This window comes from Drosophila elegans, unplaced genomic scaffold (genome assembly GCF_018152505.1).
Source record: "Drosophila elegans isolate 14027-0461.03 unplaced genomic scaffold, ASM1815250v1 contig_183, whole genome shotgun sequence".
In the NCBI taxonomy this organism is placed as follows: domain Eukaryota; kingdom Metazoa; phylum Arthropoda; class Insecta; order Diptera; family Drosophilidae; genus Drosophila; species Drosophila elegans.
In genome coordinates this window covers 1,862,832-1,881,749 of record NW_024545550.1, presented here as the reverse complement: position 1 = coordinate 1,881,749, position 18,918 = coordinate 1,862,832, and the positions used below count along the sequence as shown (strand labels likewise).

The 18,918-nt window shown below is 42.7% G+C and overlaps 4 protein-coding genes across 8 annotated transcripts in view; 3 read left to right on the top strand and 1 right to left on the bottom strand.

Moving 5' to 3' along the window:
• LOC108149775 (spondin-1) overlaps window positions 1-14,043 on the top strand; it is a 45,435-nt gene extending 31,392 nt beyond the window's left edge. Inside the window, 5 exon segments of the mRNA XM_017277626.2 lie at window positions 844-1,065; window positions 4,541-4,770; window positions 12,100-12,284; window positions 12,287-12,530; window positions 13,376-14,043. Of these exon segments, the coding sequence (XP_017133115.2) occupies window positions 844-1,065; window positions 4,541-4,770; window positions 12,100-12,284; window positions 12,287-12,530; window positions 13,376-13,394 (900 nt within the window). The 3' untranslated portion in view covers window positions 13,395-14,043.
• LOC108149773 (titin) lies at window positions 5,531-9,742 on the top strand. Its single transcript, XM_017277621.2, has 3 exons — window positions 5,531-6,509; window positions 6,584-9,587; window positions 9,687-9,742. Exon 2 carries the CDS (start codon window positions 6,787-6,789, stop codon window positions 9,559-9,561), a length of 2,775 nt encoding a protein of 924 aa, XP_017133110.1. The 5' UTR covers window positions 5,531-6,509; window positions 6,584-6,786; the 3' UTR covers window positions 9,562-9,587; window positions 9,687-9,742.
• Window positions 9,854-10,292, top strand: LOC108149776 (formin-2). Its single transcript, XM_017277627.2, has one exon. It carries the CDS (start codon window positions 9,861-9,863, stop codon window positions 10,182-10,184), a length of 324 nt encoding a protein of 107 aa, XP_017133116.1. The 5' UTR covers window positions 9,854-9,860; the 3' UTR covers window positions 10,185-10,292.
• A 354-nt stretch (window positions 14,044-14,397) lies between the features above and the next one.
• On the bottom strand, window positions 14,398-17,907 carry LOC108149774. 5 transcript variants are annotated; one of them, XM_017277622.2, is made up of 7 exons: window positions 17,793-17,907; window positions 17,157-17,728; window positions 16,587-16,841; window positions 16,193-16,529; window positions 15,516-16,128; window positions 14,953-15,454; window positions 14,398-14,784 (listed from the first exon to the last, which is right to left on the bottom strand). In XM_017277622.2, exons 1-7 carry the CDS (start codon window positions 17,813-17,815, stop codon window positions 14,528-14,530), a joined length of 2,559 nt encoding a protein of 852 aa, XP_017133111.1. In that variant the 5' UTR covers window positions 17,816-17,907; the 3' UTR covers window positions 14,398-14,527. The 5 variants fall into 5 exon arrangements, with proteins under 5 accessions (XP_017133111.1, XP_017133112.1, XP_041563213.1 ...); XM_017277623.2 differs by having other exon boundaries at window positions 15,516-16,123; window positions 16,591-16,841; XM_041707279.1 differs by lacking the exon at window positions 17,793-17,907 and having other exon boundaries at window positions 17,144-17,220.
• Window positions 17,908-18,918: the final 1,011 nt, after the last annotated feature.

Sequence of the window (18,918 nt, the reverse complement as noted above, 5' to 3'; positions counted from 1 at the left end):
AGGCACACTGAAATGCTATTAGAGAGTGGTGACACTCAAACAAATCTTAAACGGTTGTATAGGTTTATTGGATCAAAATAATATTCATTAGGTTGTGGTTTTGCCACAACTTTGTTTGGGGCAACTATTATTTTAATTTATATTTTGCACACTAAATTTCAACCTTACTTCTTATTTCTAACTTATTTTATGTTCTTTTCTACTTATGTTAAACTTTGATTACAAAAAGCCATTTGTGTTGGTTTCTCTACAGTTTATCTTTTGCCCACTAAAATTCACCGATTCTTCTTAACTCTTATTAAGACCATTTTGAAAGAGTTTTACAAATTTATTTAATATTGATTAATTCAAAAAATCTATTAAGTTAATAAACAACATGAGCTCTCCGTGTTTTCTGCGTAATAAAAGCACACTTTAAAATGGTTTTGTTAGCCATCAATCTAGTAGTTAATAAATTAATGGCCTGGATAACTCATGTACAAATGTATATTTCACAAAGGGTATTATTTTCCCTTTATTAGTAAAAATTATTCAATTTATTATTGGATATTTTAATTGACTCACTTTATTTAATAATAATAAAATTTACTTGCAATTTCAATTTATTTAAAAAATTTAGGTATTAAAGCTTGAGGGCACAGTCTCTTTGAACAAGCAACATTTTTGGTTGTCCTTTATACTGTACATCATATCGCTTTTATTAATCAACAATTTGTTGGAATGTAAATGATGAAATACAAACAGAATCAGTGTCAGAAAGTCTTTTAATTGATGTAAAACTTTTAGTTTATGTTTGTCTTTGTAGAAAAGAATGCACTTAACACTTTCTAACATTTGCTTTAGCTCTGCGTGGGTGGCTCCTGGATCGATACGGTGACCGTTGAGCTGGATCCTTTGGATGCGGGCACGGATAATGGCTTCACCTTCACGGCGCCCAACTGGCCAACAGCACCTCAGGGCGTCATCTATCGGATCACCTCCCGTTATCCTGCCCATCCTGCGGGTAGCTTTTATTATCCGAAGAGCAAGCGATTGCCGCCCATCGCCACGTTTCAGTTTATCAAGGTGAGTGGACGATCCTGCCATCTGGAAAAAAAAATGGTTAAACAAGTTAATTAACAGCAAATTAGCAGTCAAAATGCCTTTTTCCCACCACTTCCACATCCAGTCGAAAAACCCTAATGACTTTTTCCAAAAACAAAAAAAAGGAATTCAGAGCGAAAAAATCAAAGTGCTAATGAGCCATTAGCATTACAATGGCGTCAACAGCATCTACCACACTCGCACACACATAAACAAACCAGCCATTTTCCTTGCCATGCAAACATGTGTAATGGTTGTGCGTGTTTCCCTGTGTGTGTGTGAGAGGGTGTGCGTGTAAAGGGCAAATTCCCTTGGCTGCGTGTTAATGCGCTTTATAAATCAGTTCAGTTTCGCAGCTTAAATCGAGCAGAAAAGAACGCACGAATACAAAAATGGGCAACGAAAAAAAGTACCGGAAATAATGCTAATTACCTTATAATTATTTGGGCCAGAATTTTATGGCCGTGCAAAAATGTGTTAAGAGGAAATGTAAACAAATTAAAGCAGTTTGATATTTACATCATTTTTAGCATACATTCGGGGGTGTTTTAACATCGTGTGCAAAACTTTTGCAAATTGTTATTGAATTATAATTAACGGAATTCAAATTGTCATTTATGGAAACTAACGCAAATTCAATAACATTAATAATTCTTTTGAAAATGGTTGTTTAATTTTATTATGATATTAGAAAACTCAGTAATGGAAATAATTAGCATTTTAATATCGTTTTCATAATAGAGTTAGGCTAATTTTTGTCCAATAGGAAGTTATTGAATTTTCTTTAAATTTATTAATTTATTATTATTGTTATAGTTATTGGCTGTATCTTGTTTTGAAAATTCGAAAGTGCATTGAATTAAAGTATGTACATGAAAGTTAAATTAAAGGAAATAAAATGAAAATGGTGTGTCGACTTTAAAATGTATAGTAAAATACCCTAAGCAAAAAACAAACTCATCGTTAAAATTAATAATTATTTAACATCTATATAAACATACAATTTTTATTAGTGATATTTTTCAATTACCTCAAAACATGTGCAGCGATTTAACATAGAGAAATGATTTCCAATTGATTTAGTTCGCATTTTAGTTGCTTAAATCCCTAAGAAAATATTTTCACTTAGCACACTGAAACACGTTATGCATTATCCTTATAGGAACACAAACGTATTTACCATTGTTTTCAAGCGCTGCAATAAACATTTTTCTGCACTCCTTAATAAATGCCAATCCATTAGGCCTGCCAGACACAAAGGACACAGGCAGGACCTCCACCGCCGCCCGGCAGTGCAACAAAGCACCCTCGACGGCAGTAAAAACGCCCCAGTAGAGCGAAATAGGGATAAAGTTAAGGATAAGGATAAAGACTGAGGAAGACTGAGCAGGACGGTTGGAATTCGAGCATTGTAATTATATTGCTGGACATCCAAGACATCCAGAAAGTGGCGCACTTACGGCTACAATGCCTTGGGTCGCTCATCAAAATTGCTTTTATGTGTGGCCAAAGGAAGCGCACATAAAATTTATGCCTCGGGCTCTACGTCCATTTCCCCCGACCGTCCTCGTCCCCCCTTTCGCCCATCGCCAGATGTTTCGACTACGTTTGCATAGTTTATTTCATAGGGGCAGTTTATATATATAGCGGGGAATTACTATGTGGACATGGGCGGGTGGGCGTGGCTGGCCACTGTACGTGCGGTCATTATTCTTTATTTGTTGGTCGAGCTCTGTGCTGTTGTTGCTGCAACTCGTATTATTGTAACGCCTTTTTGACACTACTAATTTTAGTTTTATTTTCTAGGCTTTTCGGAGTGGGCGTGCCAGAACTTATATTCCGTTTGTGGGCGTTTTTTGTTGGGCACTTTAGCTAGATTATGGCATTTGACCTATGAATCTTGATTCTTGAAAAACAATATCTTTGTTTAAAAATAAAAGTAGAAAAGTAAACGTATGATTCTTGAAAAATGAATTTCAATCAATTTTTATACATAATTTGGCTTTTAATTGTTTTGTTTAAAAATTATTAATTAAAAAGTCCTTTTTCGAACTTTATTTTGTATTTTAATGATCCATAAAATCCATTTAAGACCGAGTTCTAATTAAATCATATTAATTAATTTAGAATGTTTGATTCTTTAAAGCTATCTATCAAGCCACATCCCCAGGGCAATCAAAATTTGCATTTGTGAAACTAAAACTCAGCCTTTTTGTTATTGTCCACAACACCCAAGGCTGCCGAATTTTGTTTATGGCCAACAGAATGGAAAGTTATTTACTTAAATGCGTTATTTTATGGCCAGCACATGTCTCAGTTCCTAGTTCTAGTGTAATTATGTGTTGATTTGCTTCCTCCGAATCGCCCAACAGCTGGGTGTAGTTGGTCATTAAATTCTTAAATTTTGGGGCCGAGACCGGATTGCTGGAATACTTGTGTGTCATTTAGTGAATGGCAAAAGGCACGTAATCTCGGCAGTCAGGAATGCTGAGGGTTTCGCTCGCCGTCTGGGTAATCCACAAGGAATTTCACAGTTTTTCCAACCCCCCCACTCCGCGCGCTCTAGCTTTTATGTGTGTGTGCTGGATTATTGTGTATTTTAATGCCACAAAAGCAACACGCGGCTCTTCTGCATTGTTTTCTTTTTTTCCGTGATTTTTTGTTTGTATTTTCAGTGCCTTAGATTCTTTTGGTTCGTTGTGGTTGTTGGCGCCGCTGTCGACGCATTTGCGAAATGTAGTAGGTACCAAAAGGTAGACCAAGATAAGCCAGCCAAAAGCGAGGGGACAACAATAACAATGCGTATTGTGTATAGAAAATGACAGCGGCCCAAACAAATAAATTAAAATGCGCGACAGCACACCAAACAAAGTTTTTCGTACCCTCGACATGTCATTGAAACGTAGGGTATATTCCTGTGGAGTATTTTTTGGGTACGAGGTGGTGTTAGGGTGTAAAGTTTTATTTTGATTTTTTTTCTATAATATGCCAGTTGTATAACCTTTTACCTATGGTATGACTATTATTTAAACTTTTTGACAATTATTTTATCATATTACTTATTACACTTATATTTAAGATAATCGTTAAAGTTTCTGAAGAATTTCACTTAGAATTTATATCTGTGGGCTGGTATTTAATTTCTAACAAATATTTGATACGAGTTACATGATGCCTAAGCCAAATCAATACCTCACATTCCATCAGTATTCGTTTCCATTCCCCACCTCCTATGCTCCCCTGTGGCTGTGTCAATATTTGCCACAAATTGAAATTAGCAGCGCGTTAAGAGCACCTGTACTCCCAGTCCTTGGGTGCCATGTAGCCCTGCTCGGCATTCCGCATTCCGGAATACAGAGTTGCTGATGCCGGGCACATAATCCCCGTAAATTAATATGCTGCACATGTGTCTGGACGCGGGGACTAACATTCCGCACCCTCCACTCTGTATTTACAGCTGAAGGAGTATGAGCTGAGCGAGGTGTTCAACATTGCCGAGGACGATCGTAAGTACGAGACGGTCCAGACCCAGACCCACCTTGATGCGGAGCACAACCACGTGGAGATGAACAACGAGCTGTCGGCCAGCATCGAACGGGAGCGACAAACGGAGCAGCAACAGTTGCAGCAGTTCGACGACGACAGGCAGCGAATCCGGTCCCAGCTGTTGGCCAAAATGAATCCCATGTAAGTGCTGCAAATGTGCCATAAACAGAAAAAAATCAAATGAAAATGAAAATGAAAATGAACAGAGTGTTGTGGAAATGTAATTTAGCAAAGAGAAACTTTTAATAGCGGGGAAAAAAACTACGAATTTTTGCTAGCAAATGAAAGCTAACAAACTTGCGTTTGGTGAGAGAAACTTTTTCTTTTGGTAACTGCAATTGTCTTTATACGACATATGTTTCAGTTCTTAATTAAAGGCTATTCATATTTTTAATAGGATAAAGGGACAAACTTTTTTAGAAAGCAAGTACATAAATTAAATAAAAGTAATTTAAACAATATTTCATTGTATAAAATGGAAGTTCTAGCTTTAAAAAATGGTCACACACAGATAAATTAGATAAGATATTATTTATACTCATAGACTTATTTGTCATACTTGGCCTAACGACAACAATTTCTTTTGGTCGCTGGGAATTACCTAGCCCATTACTGTGAACATTATTGAATAATTGTTTTAAAAACTATCATTTCTGTGTTTTTAACGTCTACAGTTCAAGGTTGCGAAAGCTCTAGGTCGAGTTTTAATCCTTGAAATTGGTTAAAAAAAATAACAGTGTCAATGTGTTAAGCCAGGTGTAAACAAAAATGTTATCTCATAATTATCGATTGACAAAAACAAATGATTAATCAATAGATATGGCCGAGTTGCCTTACCAGTAACCAGTGGAACTACCATTGAAAATATCCAAGAAGTAGAAACAGTTTTCATTAGGCATATAGACCCGTTAGCTATACAACAGTTTTGGGCCAAGAGTAAGATTTAAATGCCACATTTCGTATACGTAATCTGCTTTGGAGTGCTGAAAGCGCTTCAATTGGCCCTATTTAACATATGCGTAAAGTGCTTTCCCCTAACTCAAGACCAACTACTTTCAACACTCTGTGTGTACATATGCATTCACATATTTAAAGCAACGTGCCAAGCCCCGGAGCTGTTGGAAAAACAAGCGAGTGGGTGGAAGGAAAACAGCTTTCTGGCACACTTCAAAGCACATTACACCACTTTGGAGGCGTCGGGGGGGATGGCAGAACCCAAGAACTAAAGAGCTGAAGGAGAGTGGCCCGAGTGGCACGTACCTGGGTAATGCTGCATCTTTAAAAAGCCGCCCCAAATCCTTGGATCCCCGAAACTCCGGACGTCGGGCCAAACTACAACTAATCCCTGCTAACAGTTCCAGTCTAAGACTTATCCACCCACATCCACATCCACATCCGCAACCCCTCTACTGCGCTCGCTGTCTATTTTCGTGCCACTTTTGGCCAAAGCCGAAGCTGCTGGAGTGGATTTTGGCACCATTGGCACTGGTAACCTGCATATTTAATGACAATCCCCACCAGCCCGGGACGTGTTCGAGTGCCAAGAGCCTGCCGGAGTGGGCGTTGTCGACTCGCCCTTTTTTCCTGGCACTCTGACAGGGTCGAAAACAAAGGCCGGCGACCGGGCCAGATATCAGATGGGGCTGCCAAATGTGCGGAATACTCGGGCCAGTGGCGAAGTAATTACTATCTTATCGAATGCGATGTCGCGGGTGGCCTATAAAAGTAGAGGAATTGCCGGCAATCGGGCAATGAGTTAAGTGCCAGCAACATGTCCGGAATCCCGCCAGCCACCTTCACGGTAATCGCCGGCAGTGCAGCCAACAATCAGCGCAATCGACGCAAGAACCAGAACCAAAATCAGCAGAAGAGTGCCACCAGTAAGCAGGCGGGAATCGCAGTCGAAAACTCGATCAAACATAAGCCCTAACAATTTCGAATTTCCAATTTCCAGAGACCGAACCACAGACGGCGGGGGCGAAGACGAATAGTTGCCACATTGCTTAGATATAGTAACTATCTTATCAGTACAAGGATTTAACGCATGAAAATACATTTCCCATGACATAAACACCGTGTATAAATGGGCCGAGCAAAGCATTTGGGGTTTCAGTTAATGGGCACAACGAAAACGAAACGGAATAATCAAGCGACAACATGAAAACGACAATTGTTGAGGAGCGAAGTGTTAACGAAACAATAGAAACGATCGCCACGAGCAGTGGCACAATCCAGGAGACCGTCGAAATAGTCAACATCGAGGGATCTCCAGCACCGAGTCACCGTCATCATCATCACCATCACAGGCATCATCATCATCATCACGAACGGCAGGAGAATGTTGAGGTTGTTGAGCGAGAAGAAGTGATTCTGGTTGAGAACGTACCAAAGCCGCGAAAGCATCACCACCATCACAGGCAGAAGACTTCGCCACCTCCACCTCTACCGGATACTTCACCGCCCTTTCTTACGCCCACCGAAGAGGTGGGTTTCAATGCGGTTTGGGAACCACAGGCCTTTTGGAACCAGCCGTCATCAAATCCCTCCTTAGACTTAGATCTTTCATCGGAGAAGGATGTTGTGGAGACAGAGGAGATTTTGGGCACAACATCCGCTTCAGACGAATTCACAACTGTGGTTTGGCAAACGGAGACAAAGGAAACTGTAAAGCAGTCGAAAAACCACACAAGGGTGGTGGAAGAAGAAATCATAGTAGACCAATTGGATCCTCCACCTTACCCACCCCCACAACTTCAAGTGCAGACGGGATACTTTCCGGGAGCTCAGCAGCCATCGCTCTCTCCCATTGCCGAAGTGGTTCAAACGGATATTTTTGTGGAGTCAGTGGAGCCTTCGCTGCCCCCAACAGGATACATTCCCAGAGTGCAACTTAACCCAACGGAAACCATTGTGGAGAATGTAGAGCTCGTCGTTCCTGCACAGATCCAACAGGAACCGGAATTCATTCCTCAACCCGGATTTGTGGCTAGAATTGTGGAGAATATAGAAGGAGCTGCAGCATCTATTTCTGTCCAGACCCCAGCACCAAAAGCCTACTACCCTCGATCAGGACAAGTTGAGACGATTATGGAGGACATACAAGTTGTTAAAGAAGATCCTCCTGTGCCGAATATTGTACAAAGTATTAATGTTCCTGGAGATGTGGTTGTGGAGTCAATTGTGGAAACCATTGAAGCTGATTCCCCCTTTCTTCTTCCAGCCAATGGTTTCGATACCGAAGAGTCGATTCAGGAAACCATTGCAGTTGATGACTCTCCATTTCTCCTTCCCTCAAATGGCTTTGACTCTGAGCCAGTTTGCGTGGAGTCAATTGTTGAAAATATAGAAGTGGTAACCCCCGAACCTGTCTTACAAATACCAGTGGAAGGTATAGTGGAAAACATAGAGGTTATTAAAGAAGATGATCCTCCTTTCCTGCTTCCCGCTCAATGTGGCAATGGGGAATCAATTGAAGAAAACATAGAAATAATTACAGAGGTAGATCCTCCGTTAAGGCCAAAAGTGCAGAGTGGATATCTACCTCGTTCTGGATTCGTAGAGTCTATTGTTCAAAGTATAGATGTCCCTGTAGAAGTTGAGTCTTCCCAGTCTGCTTTGCCAAGTGACTTAGTCCCGCAAACAGGATTGGTAGAATCGATTGTGGAAAACATAGAAGTCACAGAAGAAGTATACTCTCCTCTTCAATCCCCTATTCAAATAGATTTCCCATCTCGATCCGGATTTGTTGAATCGATTGTGGAAAATATGGAAGTCACGGAAGAAGATGAACTTCCAGTACGGCCACCACTTCCAATTGGTTTTCCTCCTCGTTCAGGCTTTGTGGAATCGGTTGTGGAGAACATAGAAGTTGTAGAAGAAAATCCACCCTATCAATCTCCAGTGCCAATTGACATTATCCCTCAGACAGGCTATGTTGAGAACACTGTGGAGGACATCGAAATCATACAGGCCCCACAGTCAGTGTTTCAAAATGGGTGTGCGCCTCAGACAGCCCTTGTAGAGACAATTGTGGAAGAGATCCAAGTTAGACCTGACCCTCTACTTCGGTCGATAGTGACAACTGATTTCATACCCCGCTCTAGTATGGTACAAGAGCTGGTTGTAGAGTCCCTTGAAGTAACACCAGCATCATCACCTCCCCCCGAACAGTTTCCCTTCATTTCCAGAGAAAGCCTAATCGAAGTCGATGATTATGTGACGGTTGAGGAAGTAACCCCCTACAATACCGCTCCACACAGTCCCGCAATGGAAGTGGAAGTATTAAGCGAAGATGAAGCTTATGTTGAGATAATTGAAGAAACGCCAGTTATTACTCCACCAAGAAGTCCTTCAATTCAAGGGCCCGTTGAGATGGGTTTCGTTCCTAGGCCAAGCTTAGCGGAAACGGCTATAATTGTGGCGTCCCTGGAGGTTACTCCCACACCGACTCCCCCACCCAGTCCACCTCTGAAAGTCAGAATACCGCCATCGAATCTGACACAAACGGAGGTGATTGTGGAGTCTGTGGATGTCACTCCAGTTCCCTCACCACCTGCAAGGCCACCACCAAAACCACTTAACAGTTTCGTTCTAACCGATCTGGTAATAGACGATCCTCCGTTCGTAGAAGTGGTGGACAGAGAGGTGGTTGTAGAGTCCTCCAACGATGGGCAAGTAACCGAGGTCATAGAAGTGACTGAGGAAATTATACAACCTGCCACACCCGTCACAACTGTTTTCGTGGGTGAGGTTTCCGAGCAGAGTAACGATAAGTTTGGCAAGCGGTATTCCTTGAGTGCGGCACTGAACCAAGAACAGCAACAGGAGCAGGGAATACAGGAATCGAATCAACCACCACCGATCCAGAAACGAGATATTGCAGCAGAACCACCGAAGCGAAAATGTTGCCCTTGTAAATGCGTCATCTGCTAAATCGGAGGTCAGGGGCTTTCCCCAAGGCAAGTGATGGGGGCCATGAATCAGGGCCAGAACCCCTGCTTATCATATCATATCATAAAATAGAAATCTTATCAATAACTTGGTGTTTCTTTTATCAGCCTGGGAATGTGAGCTCCGCCTATCGCATATCTAATCAGCGGAAACAGAAGCCCCCCAAAAAAAAATCACAGTAATTGATAGTAAATTACCAGCGGACACTCGATAAAAACCAAAACTCAAGAAGCCAATCGACCCCAAAGTGCTGGTCAGTCAGTTGTTAGCCATCGGTCGAGATGCCACCGCCAGGACGTGGATACGGAGGACCGGCCAGGGGTCCCGGAATCGCCTACGGACCACCGCCACCTCGTGTTAATGTCGGTATCAACATTGGCGGACCACCACGTCCTCCGCCCATGGGCGTGGGCATTGGTTTTGGTCCGCCCCCAGTGGTGATTGCACCACCGCCGCCACCAGCTGTGATCATCGGCGCTCCACCGCCACCACCCGTGGTGGTGATGCCTCCACCACGACCCACCGTTGTGGTCGGTGGCCAAGCGCCAGTGGCCACTGTGTATGCCCAGCCCCAGGGAGAGGTCTTCTGCTGCACCATTCTCTGATGCAAGTTCACGTTGGGACAAACTGTGCTCTTATATAGATCTATAAACAACTTTTATACCCCTTAAATTAGTGAAATAAAATAGTTTCAACTGTATGCTTAAATCGGATTTAAGCCTTATTTGCATTTTGTTATAAATAAATTACAATTTCTACAATGCCTAGTGAACTTGATGGCCATAATTTCCCAAACAGCGTGCATATAAAATAAGTAACAAAGCAATTTTCAAACCATAATTGTATGCTTCCGCCGACTGAATAAAAGTAATTAAGTGTTCCCCTGATCATTTACCCCTTGAATGCAGTCATGTCAAATATTATAATTGAATTATTATATTGAATTCTGACAATTGTCACGTCAATTATGCATCGTCAGCAAACCGAGTTACTATATATTTATGCCAATTGGCTTTCACTTTTCAATTTGAAAAACCAATTTGCTTCGGCCTGATAAGCAATTTCCCCGTCACATGTCCGACATCTGAGTCACAGCCATTTTCCTGGGCTGTGGAAATGCAAATTGCTGCTGAAACAACATTTACTTAATACATTTTGATGTGCTCATCTAACAGTAATTGCCGTGAACATGATCGAAGCAAATTGTCGCTAATAACTTCCATGTTTCCAGGAAGTAAAAACTCGGCAGAAACTCTGTGAAAAGCAGGGAAAGGTATTTCCAGAGGGGAGAAAATGTTGTATGTAATTTCAATTTGGGAATTTTCCTCATTATTTTCGTTGGGCCCATGGCGCTGTGCGCCTTCTCTTGGGTCTTTCAATATTTTTGCCAATTTATTTGCGCTGCTCCGCCAACTCCTCCTGGCTCCTGGCTGCTCATCAGTTGCCGTGCCTGTTCGTCTGCCTTTTGATTTTTTATTATTATTTGCGCGATTTTGAACACGGCATACGCGCGGCATGTGTATGCAAATAAACGAAAAACTGCAGGAAACAAAACACGGAAGTTGCCCAGGAAGGAAGGCAGGAAGGAAGGAAGCCAGGCAGCGCCACAGCCAAACGTCGTGGTTCCAGGACATTCGGGAGCGAGAGTCGAGGAGTGGAGGAGTGGAGGAGTCGATTTGGGGATTGTGGTTCGCGCGTGGGTCCGCCAAAAGTCCTGAATACAGGAGACTCGGGTATCGGGTGGCGGGCTTTTTGGCCTTTTTGGGCTTTTTCGGCTCTGTGTCTGTCAGCCAGCAACACGGCACGAAGGCTGGCAAAAGGCAAATTTAAATTGAAATTTTCCACAGTTGATGTGCTGAAATAACAAACGTGAGCAGGCAACGTGCACACCTTTTTGGCAGAAATGAGCAGATGGAGGCGAACGGGTCGTATGTGTAATGTGGCAGTCTGTTAGCGTCTGAAAGTTAAGCTACTAAGGCAAATCAGTAAGATAGTTAGGTAATATCAGGTTGGGTATTACCATATAAAGTCCGAGCTCTGTAAATAGAAACACTTGTGGAAATTTAAAAAATTTAATTCCAATAAGTGTAGAAACTTTTATTAAATTTTAAGGGGAAACGATAGACATACATATTTAAGTTGATTTATTTAAATTTAAATTTAAATTGAATAACAACCAAAGGTTATTATTCTTGTAGTGTCTGAAAGTAGTTATCGTCTTACTTTAATAATTAATTTAATGTGAAACAGTCATAAGCCATACATAAAAGGGCTGTGATGAATTCAACCTCTCCTAAAACCTAATTTTGATTAACTTTTCAGTTTGGACTATCTAGAAAGCCTAAGCTTCCTTAACTTAACTAATGACAGTCTTTTAGCGTCTGCAAGTTAAGCTATTTAGGCAAATCAGAAAAGTTGGGAATATCAGGTTGTGACTTACCATATAAAGTCTATGTTCTGTAAATAAACTCAAGCTTCTTGAACCAAACTAATTGAAATGTTGACCTTTTCCACTTGCAGCTACAGCAGCAACAATAGCCTGCAACCGTCACCTGGTCAGGTGGTCAGCGTGGTGCCGAAGAACGACAAGCATGCGATCCTGCAGAGTATCGCCAGCAGCTATCGGCGTGCCACAGATGCTGGCAATTCAAACGGCTCCAACCCAACGGCCCCGCAGTCACCACCGGCGGGTGGCAAGTTGGGTGGTTTGGGGGTGCCATGGGTGGTGCGACCCGCAGGCGGAGCTCGGCACAGCGGCGTCGCGACTGCCGCGTGAGCCACTGGTCCGAGTGGACGGCCTGCAGCAAGAGCTGCGGCATCGGCGAGATGCACCGCTACCGCAAGGTCATCAAGCACGGCAAAAGGGGCGGACGGCCCTGCCCGGCGCTCCAGCAATCCAAGTGGTGCGGCACCGAGCGCAACTGTCACGGGTCACAGACCTATTTTAATTGGTAAGTCGGGGGCGTAATCCACGTAATCCTATGGGAGCTATATGCTACAATCATGCGATCCGGCTCGTTCCGACTTATATACTACCTGCAATAGAAAGACAACTTTTGGGAAAGTTTCATGCAGATAGCTTTAAAACTAAGGGACTAGTTTATGTAGAAACGGACGGACAGACGGACGGAAAGATGGACGGACAGACGAACATGGCTAGATCGACTAGTGATGCTGATCAAGAATATATATACTTTAAAGGGTCGAAAACGTCTCCTTCACTGAGTTGTAAACTTCTGACTGAAATTATAATACCCTCTGCAAGGGTATAAAAATCGCCAAAAATCCCAAAAAACACATTAAAAACTTGGTTTTTGTTTCAAAACCCTGGGAACGCTGGTCATACACCGTTGAATTTGTAATAAAATTTCCAATCGAATGGCATTCACAGCTAATATTTTTTTAGATTTTCAATTTCTGAAAAAAATGATGATGTACTACCCCCTTACAAAAAAGTCAGAAATTTGGACATAAATAAATTTATCAAAAAACGTTATTCTAAATTCTGTTTTTGTGTCAAAACAAAATTAATTGTTTTTTATACAAAATGTTCACATTTTGTTAAATACGCTTTTTGCATATCATTAAAAAATAAAATGTATTATCTAGTTTTAATATTTGTTTTCAATTGTATTTCTGATTTTCTACAAAATGGACTAGCAGTTTTAAATTTATCTTCACACGCACAAAAACCTTTCAGAACTAATAAATTATTTTTTTTAATATTTTTGTCTATACATCATAACTTACCATACAAAAAAGATATTAAAATATATATTTCACGATTCAATTTCAGGTCCGATTCCGACACATGAACGAGCCACGTCGCTGAGGGTTCTGGCGATATAAATATAATTTTAATTTAAGGCGTAAGAATTGCTTTTTCTGTGTGAACAAGAAAGCCCAGCAAGGCCATAAGAAGTGTGGATCATCCTGAAATGAGATTTTAATTTAAATTTAGATTATCATACGAAATTGATTTTAAAGGAGCCGCAATTGCAGCGACATCAATGGAAAGTGAAATAAATTAGATGCGACGATGGGGAAGACTACTGACAATATTTAAAACACAAGAAGATTAGACAGAGGACAAAATGGATTGGATTCGAACGATTTTATGTTTATGCGTTGCCATTGGTTTATATTTATTCTTTTGTTGCTTTAGCTCTAAATAATATGTAAAAAATCATCATAAAATATTACCAAAGGAAAAAAAAACAGCATTGAACAGTAGACGTACAAAGTTTAGAAAGCAAATCAAAGTAAACAAGAAGCGTGAACATTTGCATACCCAAACAAGGAAAAATGGAAACAAAACCAAATGAAAAACCAAACACAACACACTTGAACCTATAAGCGTGGAGCCAAAGTGTGTTGTTCAGCAACTAAGCTAATATTAGATGTAAATTAAGCTAACTAATAACTTTAAATGGATTGAAATAAAAGTCAACCCCAAAAAGAAAACTCCCGAAATTAACTGAAAATGGCAAAGTTTAAGAATCCCAAGAATCTAAAACATAGAATCGCAGCTTGACATAATCAAAATACTGCACACTTTGTACTCGAATGTGTTCGAGAGTGTCATTTTGTGGTAGCTGCAATGGTTTACCAGTCAACAAGGCTTTAAAGGGCTTTTAAAAGTCATGTTCCACCAAAGAATGATGATAGGAAATGGAAATTGTCTTTAAATATTCTTTAAAACACCGTTTAACATTTCCAAATTATCATTTGTATCAACCCTTCATGGAAAATCTTTTACCAAAAGTGTAATATAAACGCATTTATTTAGAATTTCGAACACGGGTTCAACCAAAACAGTAAAGTAGTCGATAACACTTATGTATGTATTAAATGAGAAAACAAGAAGAGCGTAAGCTATTTTGTAAAATAAATCCCCAGTTTGAAGGAGGAAACCCAATAAATAATGCAATTCCAGCTATTCGATTCCTCAATGGGCTTTCCGGTAGTAAAACTTCACCAACGCGGGCAGCAGCAGTTTCAGCATTCCGGCGGTCATGAGGCACAGTCCGGCAAAGATGAAGGCAGCAGTGTAGTTTCCCGAATTACCAATCATTTCTCCGGCAATCGTAGTGCCAATAAAGGCACCCGCACCCATGGCCAAAGAAGTAATCCCAAAGGCATTGGTCAGTTTGGGCAGGCCCAGATATTTCACATAAATAAGTCCTCGCAGGGTGGCAAAAACAGCTAATAGTGGGAAAGCAATTAGGCACAAAGTGTGATTAGTATTGGTTGGCTACAGTTTTTTACTTTTTGAAATCAATTGATGCTAAACACGGAAATTCGTATAATTTGTATTTCAAGCGAGGTAAATTAAATCTTTTTAAGGTAAGAACAAATTAAAAATGTACCAACCTGGGGCCACACCATAGCAAACGCCGTAGAGAACCTGGAACCAAACCAGGTCCTGACCATAAAAAGCGCTTATAAATACAAAGGATCCACCAAAAACCAAGCCGCAACCACAGATGTAGGTAGTCCAGGTCTTCCGTTTATAGGCGAGAAAGCCACAAACATTCCGCATCAAAAAGTTGGTAATACCGATAATGGGGCCAATTAACCGAGCATATTCGACGGGAATCTTGGTGCGCGAACTCGAGTAAACGAAGGGAACATTGAAGCCCATCGGAAAAAGAAGGGCGGAAGCGACCAGCACCCGGAACTCGAACTTTTTCAGCAGATGATAGTCGAAAAGCTTCACTAGGGTGACCATAAACCGGCTTTTCCTATATTTCATAGCATTCTGTTTCTTTGGCGGCCCTTTGGCCCATCTCTGATCTCTATGATGACTGGCGGTGGCAGCTGGATCGGCCTCGTCTACGTGAATTTTTTTTATACCATAATTCACTTGCTGGGTCTATGGGCGAAAAGGGGGCGGGGTTCCTTTAAAAGGGCTGACTTGTACGGAAAACACTCACGTTCTTATCCGATCCCATAAGGTGGAACTCCTTGCCCTCGAGGTGCTCCTTGCTGTGAGGCTTCTCGTACTCGGCTGGTCCTGTGTAGAAGAGATCCTCCCGTTCCAAAGGTGCCGGACGGATGAGCAGATCGTGATCCTCATCGTTTTCCGCCTTCTTGCGCCTCTTTCCACAACAGTTGGTGCAGCAGGAGCATAGGCTGGCGCACCGTCGCTTCTTGGGAGGCGGCTCATACGAGCTGAGGAAACTGTGGATCCCATTGGTATGGTTGGATAGACGCAGATAGTCGTGCACGTAGAAGTTGCCGTAATACTCATCCGAACTGGAGTCCAACACGTCCGGGCGATGGTACAGGCCCACCTGTGTGGGAGCCACCTCCACGTAGAAGGTGACTATCAGCAGGATCAAGAGGACCAGACCGCCCTGCACCCGAAGCATGTTCCGCCAGCCGATGATGGGCACCAGCCAGCTATTGAGGAACGTGAAGAGCACTATCCCAAGGCCGCCGCCGCTGCAGGAGAATCCGTTGGCCATCGGACGATACCGCTCGAAGTAGTAGCCCACGATCAGCTGCGAGCTGGCCCAGATCATGCTCAACGTGATGCCACCTGCACTGGGTGGCGGTGACTGGGGTTCTTATTCATCTTCCATGGGAATACCATTGAAAGTCAACCTACCTAGGACACTGTAGAAGCAGATCAGCATGGTCAGGTTGACGCTGCAGCTGGAGGCCATGATGGCGGTTGACGAACACAGGACTCCCGTAATGCCAACCTTCCGAAAGCCGAAGCGATTTATTAACGCCGCGGCAAAAGTTCCACTCGTGAAGTAGCAACCAATCTGGACACTGGCCACGAACAACACCGACGTCCTCTCCACGCCCAGATCTTTGGCTATAAATGGCAGTAAGATGCCCACGGTGAAGATCAGACCATCGACGATCAGCTGGGCGAGGAAGGAGAGCACCATGATCACCCAGCCGAAGCCGCCATCCGGTGGAATCACCATATAGATCTGGGGACGGACCAAGTGGGTTATGGGCTCACCACTGCATATATGCTACCCACTCACTTACAAAAACCATACCGGAGCCTAGTCGTCTACGGCTCAGGTTGAAGGACTCCTTGGAAATGAAACTCCTACTCGCTGCATCCCAAAGGTCGCTGCTCCTGCGCCTTTCAGCATCGAATTCGCTAAACGATCCCGGCGATTCCGTTTCGTCCATCGTGTAGCCCGCACTGACTGCGGATGGGGCCTCCTGTTGAATAACTTCCTTCTCAATGGCAAACGAATCCTCCGAGTCGTACCTCGGGACCAATGGGGCTCCTGTATTCGGTCCGAATGATAAAATTTAAAAAGTGTATTTATTAAGTCGAATGTTTAATAATTTTTCGTCACAAAACTTAATATTAGAAATTTTGTATGTTATAGGAGCGATCGTCATGACAATTTCAACCTCGTTAAAAAGTATTTTTGTTTAAATAGTTTAATCTATGATATTGGTTCTATCAATATGTTAAGAAGAAGTCTTATTTTTTAAGAATTTAGATATTAAGTACTAAAACGGTATTAATATTTCTTCTATGGACTAAATGAACTAAATCATATTAAAAAGTACTTGGAATTACCTTGCTAACTTACTCTTTTTATAGAATTTTTGAGTCTTGGTGATAAGTGGCTCTTCCCGGTCGTATTGTTCCGTGGAGCTGTGTGATCTCTGCAAGGAGATGACCTCATTAATGGAGGCAAACTGACGCGCAGGGTCATCTGCAAAGGAAGACTGTTGCAAGCTGATGGGAACATCTGATGACTCCGAAGAGGACACTTTGACAGAAAGGGATTTGTTGTCCCTGGCAGGAGAAGGAGCTTTGTCGTAAGTGGGTTCCACTAACGGCACTTCGGATATGGGTTCAATAGGTGTAGACGTTGCGTCTGTGTATGTAACTCTTTTCTTGTCTTCGTTTGTTGCCTCCACAAGGATATGAGGAACGTTTTGAAGAGTAAATTTGGTCGGATCAGGAGATGGGTCTCCTGCAGTCCAGTGAGACTGACTTAGGGACGTGAATGATGAGCCGACTGCCACATCGACCATTTGAGTTTCCTGGGTCCCAGAGTGATTTGCGTAGAGCTCCTGCTCTATGGATCGTGACCTCAATCTGGTATGGTCATTCACATTCTGCTCTCCATCCGAAGGCGTTTCGCTGCTGGACAAGCTTGAAAGAAAGGGGTTGTGGTGAGGACGACTGGAGGGAGGGGCGGACACACTCACACACTCACCTCCGCCTACGATTCCTGCTCATTTTTCGACTCTGTCGCAGCGTGTTCCTGACATCTTTCACAAATCTCTCTGCGTCCCGAACCCAATCCACATTGGCTGGCTACGTGTCTGGCTGCGATATGAGAATCCCCAGCGACGAGGGGAATTCATGGGGCTTCGTGGGATTGGGGGACGGTCGCCAGACATTAGCTGCTCCTGGCTACTGGCTGCTGGCTACTGGCTGCTGGTTACCAAATGCTGCCATGGCTGCCTTGGCTGCCATAGATGGCAGGCAAGCGTGACAGACAGTTGGTGACCCCCGCCCTCAGAAGTTTCCTAGCTGCAACTGTTACTTTTGCCAGTTCCTTGCAAGTTCCCACTCATTCGACTCGAATCCACCCGCTCGCCTGTTTACTTTTGGGGGGCCAAAACAAAATTGCATCAGTGCAATTTCATTGATTGCAAGTAAATGAAATCATTCCGTAGTCGTCTGAGTTTCCAGCAAGCGTTTGGCATGGTGGCAAAGTGCATCTCAGCTTTAAGGGCAGAGTAACTTTATTGGCAGACACTCAAAGTATTGGGGTCGACTGTTTCCCCAGTTGATTAAATGGAAAGTGAAGCCCAGCTCAACTGTTGAATTCTGGGCCCCGAAGTTATCCTTTATGAAACAACACAGCAAAGTTGAACTAAGCAGGAGCCCTGCTGGAAATGTTCTCGCAGAAATGAATAACAAACAAAATTCACTAATTAATGAGTGAACCAGCGAACTTTGCACCATCCACTTGAGTTTTCCAGCCCAGAGGATTTTTCCCGTGGGTCAGCTGCGATTGCAGCGGCTATTTTTCCGGCCAACAACTCTATGCGGAAATTGTTTTTTTCAAAAGGTTCGCTCGCACGTGCTCGTTTTTTATGGGCCGCTTTGTTTTCCTATTTCGCTTTTTTTACCCTGAGCGCCTTGAAATCGAAACGGCCAAAAGATTGCGCTGCCAAATTGTTAACAGCAATTGACCCAATTTTATGGGGGGTCCTCATGCATGGCCTCTCTCGCGGCGACTCCAATGAAAATATCGGCGTAAAAGCGAAAAGTGCCCCGAGAACAGCAGGCAGCGGCCAACGCTGCGCATACTTATTCTAGTGGATTTCTGT

Excerpts from the sequence above, each read along its gene's own strand:
- LOC108149773 (XM_017277621.2), top strand. The coding sequence starts at position 6,787 with ATGAAAACGACAATTGTTGAGGAGCGAAGTGTTAACGAAACAATAGAA.
- LOC108149776 (XM_017277627.2), top strand. The coding sequence starts at position 9,861 with ATGCCACCGCCAGGACGTGGATACGGAGGACCGGCCAGGGGTCCCGGA.
- LOC108149774 (XM_017277622.2), bottom strand. The coding sequence starts at position 17,815 with ATGAGCAGGAATCGTAGGCGGAG. Across the intron at positions 16,842-17,156 it reads TCAAAAATTCTATAAAAAGA|GAGCCCCATTGGTCCCGAGG; the intron begins GTAAGTTAGCAA and ends GACCGAATACAG. Across the intron at positions 14,785-14,952 it reads TTGCTATGGTGTGGCCCCAG|CTGTTTTTGCCACCCTGCGA; the intron begins GTTGGTACATTT and ends TCCCACTATTAG.